The 12,600-nt window shown below is 40.5% G+C and overlaps 1 protein-coding gene across 1 annotated transcript in view; it reads left to right on the top strand.

Annotated features, from left to right (window-relative positions):
• The first annotated feature begins 1,227 nt into the window (after positions 1 to 1,227).
• LOC112445177 (MAP7 domain-containing protein 3-like) overlaps positions 1,228 to 12,600 on the top strand; it is a 35,478-nt gene continuing 24,105 nt past the window's right edge. Inside the window, 7 exon segments of the mRNA XM_024988771.1 lie at positions 1,228 to 1,759; positions 6,845 to 6,862; positions 6,865 to 6,909; positions 6,912 to 6,926; positions 8,310 to 8,473; positions 11,374 to 11,485; positions 12,032 to 12,130. Coding sequence (XP_024844539.1) covers positions 1,228 to 1,759; positions 6,845 to 6,862; positions 6,865 to 6,909; positions 6,912 to 6,926; positions 8,310 to 8,473; positions 11,374 to 11,485; positions 12,032 to 12,130 — 985 coding nt within the window.

Below are 12,600 nucleotides of genomic sequence, written 5' to 3'. Positions count from 1 at the left end.
GATAAAAAGAAGGGTTTATCTATAGATTAAAAGAGACCTGTTTGTGACGTTCCAGATAAATTCATCAAAGCGGAATTTCTGTGTAGGTATATGTGCTTTGCTTGTGCCCTAATCATGTGTCTTGATAATCATGGCTACCATTGTGTATATCATGCAGAGCACTGGTGTCTCTATACAAGTAGGAGCAGGGCTTCAGGTACTATAGTGCCAAACGTTCCCTGACCCCCTCCTCAAAAACACACACTAGTATTTTTTCAAAATTGAGTCTAGTTGATTTACAGTATTATTTTTCTCCACCAATATTAAACTACATCTTCACCAACACTTACTTTCCGCTCTTAAATTTTTTGCCAAATCTGTAGGTGTAACATGGTATCTTGTGGTTTTCATTTGTGTCCTCTTGAGTGCTTAAGAGTTTGAGAAAAAAAAAAAAAATTTTTATGCTTATTGCCATTGTGTTTTCCTCTCTGTGGCAAGGCTGCTCATGCCTTTTGCTCACTTTGAGGGGAATTGCTTTTTTCTTAAATATTTTTAGATCTTTATGCATTCCGGATAGGAATCGTTTATGAATATTATATATGTATATATATAATTATGTATCTGGAGTGATTAACATCAATAGTCCTCTCCTTCACTTTAAAGGAACCTAAAGACACTCTAAAGATAATTCACACAACTTTGAGACCTAACAGTGTCACGAGTTATTCTATCAGTTTTAAGAAAATCTTTCCTTGTGAATCAAGCCCCTAGAGCATCACAGGAACCCTAGAGCATCACTCTTCCCCCAACCTGGGTCTTTTCCGTCCTGTTTCAAAGACTAGCAAACTCATGATGCAAGCGCACCAAGGAGGCACTCAAGAAGACCTCCATAAGTGAACAAACGAATGAAGGGAAGATGTTCCTGCGTTGTTAGGTAAAGTGAGGAAAAAGGAAATTGATGGCCGGCTGATCATCGGCCGGCCTCCAGGACGCACGGTGAGAGGAGAGCAGGGGAAGTAGAAGAGGGTGTCTTTATTACACCTGGTCGTCACCGCCCAGCGGCTCACAACTTGGTGCGCAGAAGGCAGCGCTGACCGGTCGCGGGTCCGAGGTGGCGCGGCGGCCCTTTGGGCCCGCCCCTTCCCGCCCTCGACGACGCCACGGCTTCGGCCCCGCAGCGCCGCACGAGAGCCTGCGCACTGGGGCCCCAGCCGCCTGTAGCGGCTCCCGGCTCGGCTTGCTCTGAAGATGGCGGAGCGCGCCGGCGGCGGCACATCCTTGAGGGGACTGCGCGAACGGATGGTGACGGGGCCGGCGGCTCCCGGGGGTTCTCGGCCCGTGCGGGACGCGGGATTCCCGCGGCTTCGGGGATCGTCGGAGCGGAGAGAACTTTACTCCGGAGTCGCCTCGCGCGCCGTCGGGTCTTCACCTCACCCCCGCCGGAGCGCCCTGGGACGGGACGGGTCGCCGAGAGGGGACGCGGGCGGGGAGGGGAGACCAGCCCAATTCCTTCAGCCCGCGGTCCAACTGCCACTGCCGACGGGCCGCACCCCCTCCGGCGGGCGGGGCCCGAGGGAACTAACGGGCGCTACTGGGCGGGAGGGCGGGAGGGCGGGCGCTGGCACCCGGGAGCAACGAGGACAACCCCGAGCCCCGCCTGCCTTTGGGGGGCGGCGGGCAGCCCTGGAGATTTCCCTGAGCCCTCGACGCTCGAGTTTTCTTCGTCTTCCACAATCGGAACCCCGGGCTCTCCGGAGGCTTGACTTCCAGCACCCTCCTGGTTAGGATCTGGTTAAGGTCCTGTGAGGAGGGGGCCGTGAGGGTCTTGATTTGAAAATTTGGGATGAGACTTGTCCCCATCCCCCGCTCCTCTTGGCTTGCCTCCTGTAGCACGTGATCCCAGGATGTCACCTTCCGTGGGACGTCTTGCAGACCCTAGGCTGAACTGAACGAAACTCAGCGCTTCTGGGTGCTTTCTTCTAAACTGGTCTCATCACCAAAGAAATTTTGATCCCAAATCGTTTTAATTTTATAAAATTTGGCAGCGCATGGCTTAGCCCAGGAGACTGCTCCCAGTGCTTGAGCTAGTATATGTTGCTTGTGGGAGGTTGCTTTTAGTTCTCGAGCTAGTTTCCTTCTATATGAGCTTGAGTAAAACAGTCTTATTGATTTTATTGAAGTCCTTCGGAATTTTCCATTTGCAGTTAGAAATTAATTTAGACTGGCTGCAATTGGAAGGGTTTATGTTACTTCAGAACGCTTTGAATTAACTCCCCAGAGACTATGTCAGCAGCAAATACACTTTCATTATGGCACAGGGGGAAAAACGCTTATGTCTTTAGTTTATTATGGTTCACCTACAGGGAGAGTTTGCCAATAAATTCAGATTGTTTTATTGCTTACTGGCACCTAAAGTTCTCTGACATTGACTTATTTCACTGATTTAAACTAAACCAGCATTCTGGATACCCGCCCCCCCCAACGTATTTTTATATTGAACATTGTAAAGTATTTCTAAAATTTTACATGGAACAGTTGCTTGGAATTCACAGTATTTCAAACCAAAAACTTGAAAACAAAAAAGGCTTAACCCAGAATCCTCGTTGACATCTTTGGTGCCCATTTCACATTAGGAATGAAAACATCACATATTAAAGTTTTCAGAGAATCACCTTGATTAAAAAGAACTTACTTCATGGTCACAGTATTTTCCTGAAGGGGACAAAGGGTCAATGAAATGTGCTGCCACTCTGTGGCAGTTGCTACTTTTCTCTTATACAAATAACAGTGAGTAAAACTTTGTTGCTGTTTTAGGCAAAATTCCTTGAATCCCCCTTATTTTTGTTGTTCCCTGATTGCAAATTTCTTTGGTTTCTTTTTTTTTTTCTCTTAATATTTTCTCACTCTCTTCCTGGCCTAATGACATGCAAACTTTGAGTAATAAGGCCATGAACAGAGAGCCTTGGGGCGGGTGGAACGGATCTGCAGGGAACCCCACCACTCCAAACTACTCAGCTTTGAAGAAGGGTGGATCCAGGCCTGGGCCAGCAGCTGTGTGGGAAGGCTCAGGGACTGGGTTGGTCGAAGACAGTCTGCTGCTAGATACCCCTGGCAGCCTAGCTTTGAAGACTGCATGCAGTAGGAGCTCAAGACTTGTAGCAGTTTACCTCTTATTCTGTTACCCAAAACAACAGTGAAATAGCACTATATTCGTTATCTGTAGCAATTTGGTTTCATGGTATGCTTGTTTCTTGCCACAACCATAGCCTTCTTAAAATAATTTTTAAAAAAACCTTTCATTCATTTTTTTTTTTTGCAATCTATGCCCTTGCTAAGTAATAGAAAATACTATTTCACTAGTTGATGTGATTAATGTTTCCAGTTAGTACTGAAGAAAGGTCAGGGAGAGTGGGGCTATAGATTTTATGTGGAACTCTGTGATGTCAAGAGCAACAAACTGTGGCAGAATTGCTAGTAAGTTTTGGGATGAATATTTATCATTGATATCTCATAAGGTTAAACATTTTGGGGTGATCGTGCTTGGGTGCAGATTTAGGAAGATTATTACCATTCTTGAATAACTGTCTTAGAAAAACGTTCTTCCTTTCTTGCATTTTGCTTGTCCTAGTAGAGCAGAGCCCTTATGACACGGATTGTGTGTTGAGGAAGGAGGTTTAGGAGAGAAGCAGAAATTTTTCTACTATGTTGAGGTCAGTAATGACCTAAAATGCTTTATGTCCAGAAGGGGCCTCAGAATTTCAATGGTATCTTTTAAAAGTCTATCAAGTGTAAACTATTCTTTAACTTTGGCATTTCTAGTGGCACCTATTTTGGTTCATTGTATTCTGAGGCTTTTATTGGGTTAGATAGCTGAATGATTTTTATTTTCTCCTTGTCGAAGGGGATGGCGGAGTTCCCTGGTGGTCCAGGGGTCAGGACTCTGCTGTCACTGCTGAGGGTTCAATCCGTGGTTGGGGAACTTTGCCACAAGCCTTGAGGTGCCACCAAAAAAAAAAAAGAGAGAATCGTTTTCTTTGTATTGTTTTTTACACATTTTCTTCAAACTTAGGCTTTTCTTAGCCACAGCTATTTCTTTAAAAAAAATAAAAGGGTAAATGCTTTATTTTAAAATAATTTCCATTGCTGTATTTCCAAAGTATGTTTTTATACCAAAACCAACATATTTCATGTACTTATTGTTGAATAAGTTGTATACATTTAGATCTTAATTCCTTGTGGTATTTTAAAAAGAAGTAACCTTAGAAGTAGCTGAAGTAGGAGTATTGAACTAAGTCATATAAAGGTTGATGTGGGTTTTGTACAGTCTGGTCCTTCATAATTATGTAATATTTCAAAGTAAAGTTACAATTGAAGTAAGTTCTGGCTTTACCAGTTCCTGTCTGTGTAATCTGGGAAAATTATATTTAGCTTCAGTTTGCTCATCTGTAAAGAAAATAATATCCACTTTATAGGATTATTATGAGAATTAAATGAGGTAATCAATGAAAAACAACTTCATAAATGGTGAAAGTGATATACATTATTGATTATGGCAGTTTTTTGGAAATACAGATTAAGATTCATAATTCAGTTTTAGTAATAAAATCTACATGTTTTCTTATTTAATCTCCAGGCAGAAAGTAACTTTTAACTTTAATTTGGAGTTTAGAATTAGTATAAGAACTATAGAAATACTCTATTGCACCTGTTACTTTTAAAGTGAATTAAATTCCGCATTGAATGGAGTTGAATAAAATGTTCATTTTGTTAACTCCAGACATGGAGGCTTTCCCCTAGTGTCTGGACATTTTTAGAGCCTGTCCTTTTGGTGAATATATTTCTTGTCAGTAGGAATTTGGAAGTAAGGGTCTAAAAGTCAGATTTGAGGGACATTTTCTGGTTGTCTAATGGTTAGGACTTGGCACTTTCACTGCCATGGCCTGGGATCAATCCCTGGTCAGAGAACTGAGGATCCTGCAAACCACCTGTGCAGCCAAAAAAAAAAAATTAGATTTGAATTATAACCTGTATGTGGTATGGTTTCATTATTGCCACAACAACTACTTTACGTTTACTTGTGATTAATAAGATCTTTAAATGTGGTAAAAGTGTACATTTTGAGGGAACTGTCCTTATGGCCAACTAAATTGTGCCAAAATATGGACTTTCCTTAGGACTTTTAAGCAGGAAAACTGAATATACAAAAGCAACGGTGGTTTTCTCTATGCTCACGTAGAAATGTGAGTGGAAGGGGTGGGTGTAGGATGTTATTTAACTTATAGACTATATAAGAATTTTCTTAGTACACCAGGACTGAAATTCAGAGAATAATTGTGGTCCACAAAATTGATAAATTACTGAAGAAGTTTATAACTGAAGAAGTTTAGAAGAGTCTAATCTTCAATTCAAATTTAGCTAGATCGTGGATTATCTGAGCTATTTGGTCTCTGGGATTAAAAAAAGTCATTTCCCCTTTTGAAACGGTGGTCTCTATGGCAGCAGTTGCGTCACTTTCAGGGTTACTCTGTAAAATGGCTCCCAGAATTTCATCAGTGGCAAGTAACATCTCAGAGTCCATTCATTCTGAGTACAACCACAGACCCTCTAGTCTCTTATTTAACTGCCCATCTTCAACTGTTCTGCGTTTTTCTTGATATGTAGAGAACCAGAACTGTATGCAGAATCAACAGGGGCATGTTTCCTGTGCTTTTATACTAGGTGGAAGAGAGTTTTCAGTGTTATTCTCCAGCTCCTTCCTGAAGATGCCTGCTACTGTGAGGCATTTTAGATACAGTCATAACATGGAAAGAGTTCAGGGAATTCCCAATAACTTGTTTTGGTATCATCCACAATTTTAGTTTTCTTACTTTCCCTCAAATTGTGCTCCCACACTCTTATACTCTATACTTCACCCTTATTGAAGTTTATTTACCATTTTCTACCTGTTTAACGCAAGATGTATTAATATTTATTAACTTGATATTTTCCCACCTCGAAAACACCATCCCATTGGACTTCTTTGAGTGTGTCTCCACCTTCACTATGCATGAGAATAGAGCTTTAGCAACTGCAAAGGCCTGGGCCCCTTTCTCAGAGAGTGGAAGTGGGGAGGGGAAAGCATTGCTAATTTTTTTTTTTTTTAAACAATTTGGGTGACTCTACTGGGGAGCCAGGGTAGATAGCCCCTGATCAAGGTAATTTATAAATGTTCTCCTTAATATTGGGCCCAATCTCTGAGGCTCTCACTGTTGACACTTTTGCTTCCAATTCAAATCCATAAACTCCAAATCTTTTTTAAATTCGGCCCGATTTATGGCGAAACATTTTTTCCGAATCCTTGCCAGCTCAGTTTTCCTATACTTGGTGTAATGTCTTGTCTGAGGCATTTTGAGATCTGTTACTCATTAGCTCTTATTCCCATCCACCAGCTCATGCTGCTGCTCCACTGACAATCTGTTGCACAGATAGGCTGGCATGTCTAACAAAAACAGTGTTAATTCTTTGTTGAATTGTTGACATCATAGGTTCTCAGTATGTCTTTGCTGACCCAGAGTCATCTGTCATACACCTTCTAGAAGAGATGCTATCCTTTATTCTCGAAGATACAATTTGCCACCCCTGGATTAGCTGTTTGTCTTCTTAATATTTAATCCCTTCCTTTATCTCCCTGTATTTTAGTTGCTGCTGCTAATGCCATTGCTGAAGAAAGACGAGTCAAGGAAGCTTTAGTTCTCTTCGTCCCAGCCTTCAAATATAAAATCACCATTTAACCAGGTATAATTTCTAGAGTACTTTAATAGATCTCAAAGTGTTCTATCCTTTAAGTTTGATATCCTATTGATATCTAATTATATTCTTTTTTTAGTAATAGATGGCTCTGTGCTTAAAATGACATAAAACAAAGATTAGCAAAGGAGCGGAGAGAAGAGAAAAAAGACAAGATGATGGTATTTTTTAAATTAATTTTATTGGAGTATAGTTACTTTATAATGTTGCATCAGTTTATACTGTACAGCAAAATGAATCAGGATGATGGTAATATTTTAGACTTTTAAAAAAATCAAAATGAATACATTTTACATTAAGGTTACATATTTCAAAGTGGTTTTACTTTTTAAATCTTTTTTTTAATAGTATATGTTATATAGCATGTGTTACTTTTACTTTGTGTTATATTGGATTAAAAGCATATACTAAATGAGATGAAGAACAATATTTGGCCAAATTGTTTGTTTTGAAGAGTAGTTTCTGTTAGCTTTAATTTTTCTGAAAACTAAAGTATGAAAATTTCTTCAGTGTTTGTAGAAACAAGCAAAATGGGGATTTCAGTAAAAATGACTCTGAAAACAAAAATGAAGGAATTCCCTGGAGGTCCAGTGGTTAACCCTGTGCTTTCACTGCCAGAGGCCTGGGGTTCAATCCCAGATTGGGGAACCAAGATCCCACAAGCCATGGCACGGCCAAAAACATAAATGAATTTGCTAATAATCTTACCATAGACACGGTATCTTTCACTGATTGCTGTGCTTTCTCAAGTGTGACTTTGTATCAATTAAGATCTAAAAGAATCCTCCAATTAAAATAAGTAAATTTATATTTAAAAAAATAATATTCTTTTCTAAAAGAACCATAATCTTGAGAGTGCTTTTTCAGCTCTTTATTTTCCTCGTCTGGCCCTGTAAATCCACTGCAAAACCAGTGCTCACCTTCATTCAAATGGCACAGCAGTTGTCTCTGTTTTGGTGAGGAGCAGTTTCTTCCTGTAGCTCTTTAGAAGAGTATTTTTACAACTGCATGGATGCTCTTCAGGCTTTAGTGAGAGGAAATTTGAATGTAGGAAAACATCATGCTGGTCAGTAATATGGTATGTGCCTAAGCTCATGAAGGTCAAATTGGCATGCTTAATATGCTCTGTTTAGATGAGGCCTTTAAAAAGAAGTTTCGTATTAGAAGGGAAAAAGCCATATGTTCTGGCCATGTGTTTTTTAATTCTTATTTTAATGTACAGCATATTAATCTGATGGGGTTTGACTTCAGCTCAAGTCAGCAGAAACATCACATGAAAGAAAATATTTCTTTTGAATTTGGAGTTTTAGTTTGGACAGGAGGAGAGTCATTTAAGCCAATTCAGTTCTCAGGAGTTAAATGAACACCCAGTGGAAATGATTCTTTCGTGGCCATCTCTGGTCATTTATATAATAAATCTTTAGTTATTAGCACAGGTTATGTTATTTTTAAGAAAGAGAATAAAATACACTAACTTTCCTTCTCTGTAATGTGGAAAACTTAAACATTTTCTTGGCTCTTACCTTGCTTTTGGAATATTTCAGCTAATAAAGAGACACAGCTACTTGAAAAAGAAAGAAAGTCTAAGATCGTATATGAAAAACAGATGGAAGAAAAACAGCGAAAGCTGAGGGAACAGAAAGAAAAGGATGAACAACGGAGAATATCTGCAGAAAAAAAGAGAAACGAAATGTTAGAGGAAGAACGGGTATGTGTTTTTTTTCTTTGTTAATCAGATGATACACTGTGTTGCCTGGTTCTGCAGTGCTTTTTTCTTAGCCCTTCTCTGCATTTATTGGAACCGACCCCGATTCTTCTGGAACTAGTACCAATTCTTCTTTGGTCTTCCCTTAAACATTAGCGGCTCTTGCCCCATCCTGATCTGAGGCCTGAGTTTAGGCTTAGTAACTGAGGTGAAGGCGAGCCTTGCGCATCCAGGGAGAGAGCCCTGTGCGCCTGCAGGATGCCTGCAGCCTGGGCTTTGCTCTGAGGCGCTCTCTCTCCTACCAAAGGTGTTGTCCCATTGCCTGGTATTCACCCACCCACTATCAGGCCCTCTCTGATAGGGCCCCCTCTGCCCCTGACGGACCACCCCCCTTCTCACCACTGCCCTCATTGTGAGAGTGGCAGAGCCCAGCTGGATCAAAGCCTTCCACTCTCCCGTGGTTCCCGGTTCCCTTTTGTTTGCTCTCTCTCCCTCTCCCTTTATTGTTCCTTTCTCTGTGTTGTGGCCTTGCTCTCTTCCTATCTGGACTCTGTTTGGGTGTCTTTGGCACTCTGTTGATACGAGTCACTACCTTTGTCCTGCCCTCTCTTTCCCTCCCTGTCCCTCTTCAGTCAGTTTGCCTTTGGCTGTTTCTCTGTGGGCATCTGATTACCTGTCTCAAATTGTAGGATTCTCTCTGACACCAAGTTTTTCTCCTGTAGGTTGTTGCACATCTTTACTATGAGTGTCCTTGGCTCCTTTGGAATTGGCATGTTCCCTCCTATTCTTCACTGCCATTCTCTCTTTCTCTTTGTTCCAGTGCCCCTCAAGTGTCCCTGAGTGAGCCTTGGCCTGTCTCTGGCTCTTTGTCTGACTCTGGCCCTTTTCTGCCAATAGCACCCCCTTTTTCTTTTACTTTCTTTGTCTTAGCTTCTCCCTCCTTTTTGCTCCTCATCTTTGGAGTTTCTGCCATTGTTCTCTCAGTGTGTGGGTTTTTATCCTCTCTTTTTTTTTCTGTTGCTCTAATTTTAAAATATTTTTTCTTTCTTTTTCCCTTTGTTTCCATTTCTCTCCCAAGAGCCCTCTTCTCTGTGTCCTTCTCTGGTGCTCACTTTTCTTCCTAACTTTTACACACAGTTGGCCCTTGAAAATGCCTCACCCTCCCCAACTCCTTATCCCCGTCGGTGAATCTTCTTTATTTTAGGACTATTCCTGTGGTGTTTCTTCCCTGTCCATGGTTCACTAGCACCTTCTCTGTCTTTTCCCCCACATTCCAGTATTTAATGAATTCTCATTCAGAACTTGTATCACTCTATCTTCCTCTGTGAAATGTCTCCTTAAAATTACTTCTCTGTGGTAAAGAAGAGTAAAGGCCAGAGAGACTAAAGTTGACAAAGACAGAACCAAAGAGAGTAAAATAGGAAACTGCTGGGTCAGGAAAGCCCCCTGGAGGACAGAGGGAGAGCCCCAAGGACTGCAAGTAGAAAAGACCATCTTAGGAGAAGAGGCACCTGAGAGAGAACACAGGAAAGGAAGAAGCAACAAAATGGCACTGTAGACAGGGTGGGAGCCAGAAAGAGTGAGCCAGACAAGAGCCCAGAAGGCAAGGGGAAAGGTCCAAAGAGAACTGGCCCCAGAGAGCTAGTGCGGGAGAGCCCTAGACAGAGCAGGGACCGCTCATCACTGAGGAGGCTGCACATAGAAAAAGAGAATGATTCAGCAGAGCAGGAAAAAACCCCAGACTCAGTGGTGGGGAAGAGGGGCGAGTGTGAGGGGCACATGGGAAGGAGGACAGGAACTTGGACGTGAGCTGCAGATGCCAGAAGGAACCTGAAAGAGCATGGAGGGTCAGCACATTTGGAAACAGCAAAAGAGCTTAGGAGAGAGGTTTTAATAATACAAGAATATTCTGTTTTTAATCTTTATTATACTTCTGGGGTGTCTAAGTAATTTAGGACAACTTCCTTTCTGTTAGAAAATATAATTTAAAATATTGTCATTAGATAAGTTTCATTTTAAAATTGCAGTTGCTTTTCTCCTCAGAGGATATGGATGACTCCAATTTCCTAATATGTTCACCCTCTAAACTGGGAACATTGTAAGGATGATGTTGCTATGAAACAGTTGCTGTCAGGGAAGAATAGAAAACTTTCTGGCCCTGAGGTTGATTTGCATACGTGAGTGTAGTCCATGGTATGTTACAGCACAGAGATGAGGAATAGAAAACTGCATCTCATTTCTGACAGTGGCGCTGTTTTGCCACTGTGTAGCATTTGCATTCGTAGACCTGTTATCCTGCGCGGTTTAGACTAAAGCTGAGGTCAAGACAAACACATCTCTTTTTAAAAACTTGATTAGTTAACACCAGAATTTAAGAAGTTAGAAATGTGGATATAATAGATGATCTGGCATAGTTTCATTGATGCATGTTAGTTGATTTTTTATCCTGCCTCATTCTACAAAGAATTTAAGGTATATTTTTAAAACTATATACCACAACCAGATGAGAAAATCAATGTTTGAGTGAATCAAGCAGAGGGGGGAATTAAAATAAGAAAATAATAAAACATAAGGTATGATTAGCATACATCAAAGCATACTACTCAGTCCTTGTATAGTTGCTGGAATAGGCTACACCTTTATTTCTAAATTTCCTGATGATACAAGCAAAGAGGGAAGCATGGTCAGTTTCTCGATTCATATCCGTAAGATTAAAACCTACTTAGTTGGGAAAGTATGGATTCATACCTGAGATGTTTCCAATTTTAACTTTTCTCTTTTATAAAAAAAATTTTGCCTGATTAAAAAATTTAGTGGTAGGGGTATTTTATAACTGATAGATCAGAATTATACTAGTGAATATAATACATATGTAAACATTTATTGGCTTTTATTTTAAATAGGAAAAATTCAAAGCCGTCCTTCATCGTACACTGGAAAGGAGCAGCCGCGTTGACCGTCAAAAAAGATGGTCATGGGCAGGCTATACAACAGTAAATTCCCAAAATAAGACCGGTAATTAATACAACTGCTAAACTTTTAAGTTTATTCATTTTCACATGTAAATATTAGCTGTTAGTATAAGGTTGCATTTACAATGGGTTTTCAGCTTTGTCTCCTAAGTGAAAACACTGCCATGTATTCTTTGGCATGCATTTAAGTTTGTGTCGTGTGAGATTGCCAAAGAAACAGGTGAAATCTTAGAATAACTTTATTTTATACGGTATATCCAAAATCTTAACCATTTAAACTTGTAATCTGTGTTAAAGTGAATAATAATTGATAAGCTTTGCACACCTTTATCCAGTGCATATTTTAAAAATAAATTGCCCTGTTTACTAATGATGTACTATAATTTTTCCTATGTGTGGATGTAATTCTAAGCAATTGCATAAAACGTAAGTTAAATTTCCATAATTTATAAGGAATGATCGACAGTGAGCATTGTGTACCTAATTAATACATGTTTATGCTCTGTATAAGTACATCATGAGCTCATCTTGTTTCAGCTAATGATGCTTTTTTAAATATGAGTACAGTAAATCTTGTATCTTTTCTCAGTCAACAAACATTCTACATCTACTGAAAAGCTTGAGCAGGGGACTTGTGGATTACATAGACAAATGTCATCTACTGGTCTTCAAAATTCTGTTGCCAAGAGTAAGTATTTATTTCATGTATTTTACTGAATTTCAAACCAGTGAAATCAAGTCTTTATATGTATTTCTATAGTACCACTTACTCTTTAGATCATAGGACATTTAGATTTATTTTAGAAGAGCACCACGTTTCGCAGTAGAGATGGTCATTACTTTTTTGTATTTTCATCAGTATAAATCCCTGTTTCTTTAAAAAATTTAAAAAAAATTTTTGGCTGGGTCTTTGTTGCTTCGTGGTTTTTTCTCTAGTTTCAGTGAGCAGCGGCTTTGCTCTCGTTGCAGTGCATAGGCCCCTCATTGTGGTGGCTTCCCTTGTAGAGCGTGAGCCCTAGGGCGCATGGGCTTCAGTAGCTGTGGCACATGGGCTCAGTAGTTGTAGTTCCTCAGGCTCCAGAGCACGGCTCAGTACTTGTGGCACACGTACTTAGTTGCTCCAAAGCGTGTGGGATCCTCCCAGATCAGGAATCCAAC

The sequence above is a fragment of the Bos taurus genome, chromosome X, assembly GCF_002263795.3.
Source record: "Bos taurus isolate L1 Dominette 01449 registration number 42190680 breed Hereford chromosome X, ARS-UCD2.0, whole genome shotgun sequence".
Lineage (NCBI taxonomy): Eukaryota > Metazoa > Chordata > Mammalia > Artiodactyla > Bovidae > Bos > Bos taurus.
The sequence above is the reverse complement of the archived record's forward strand: the minus strand, read 5'-3'. Positions and strand labels throughout refer to the sequence as shown.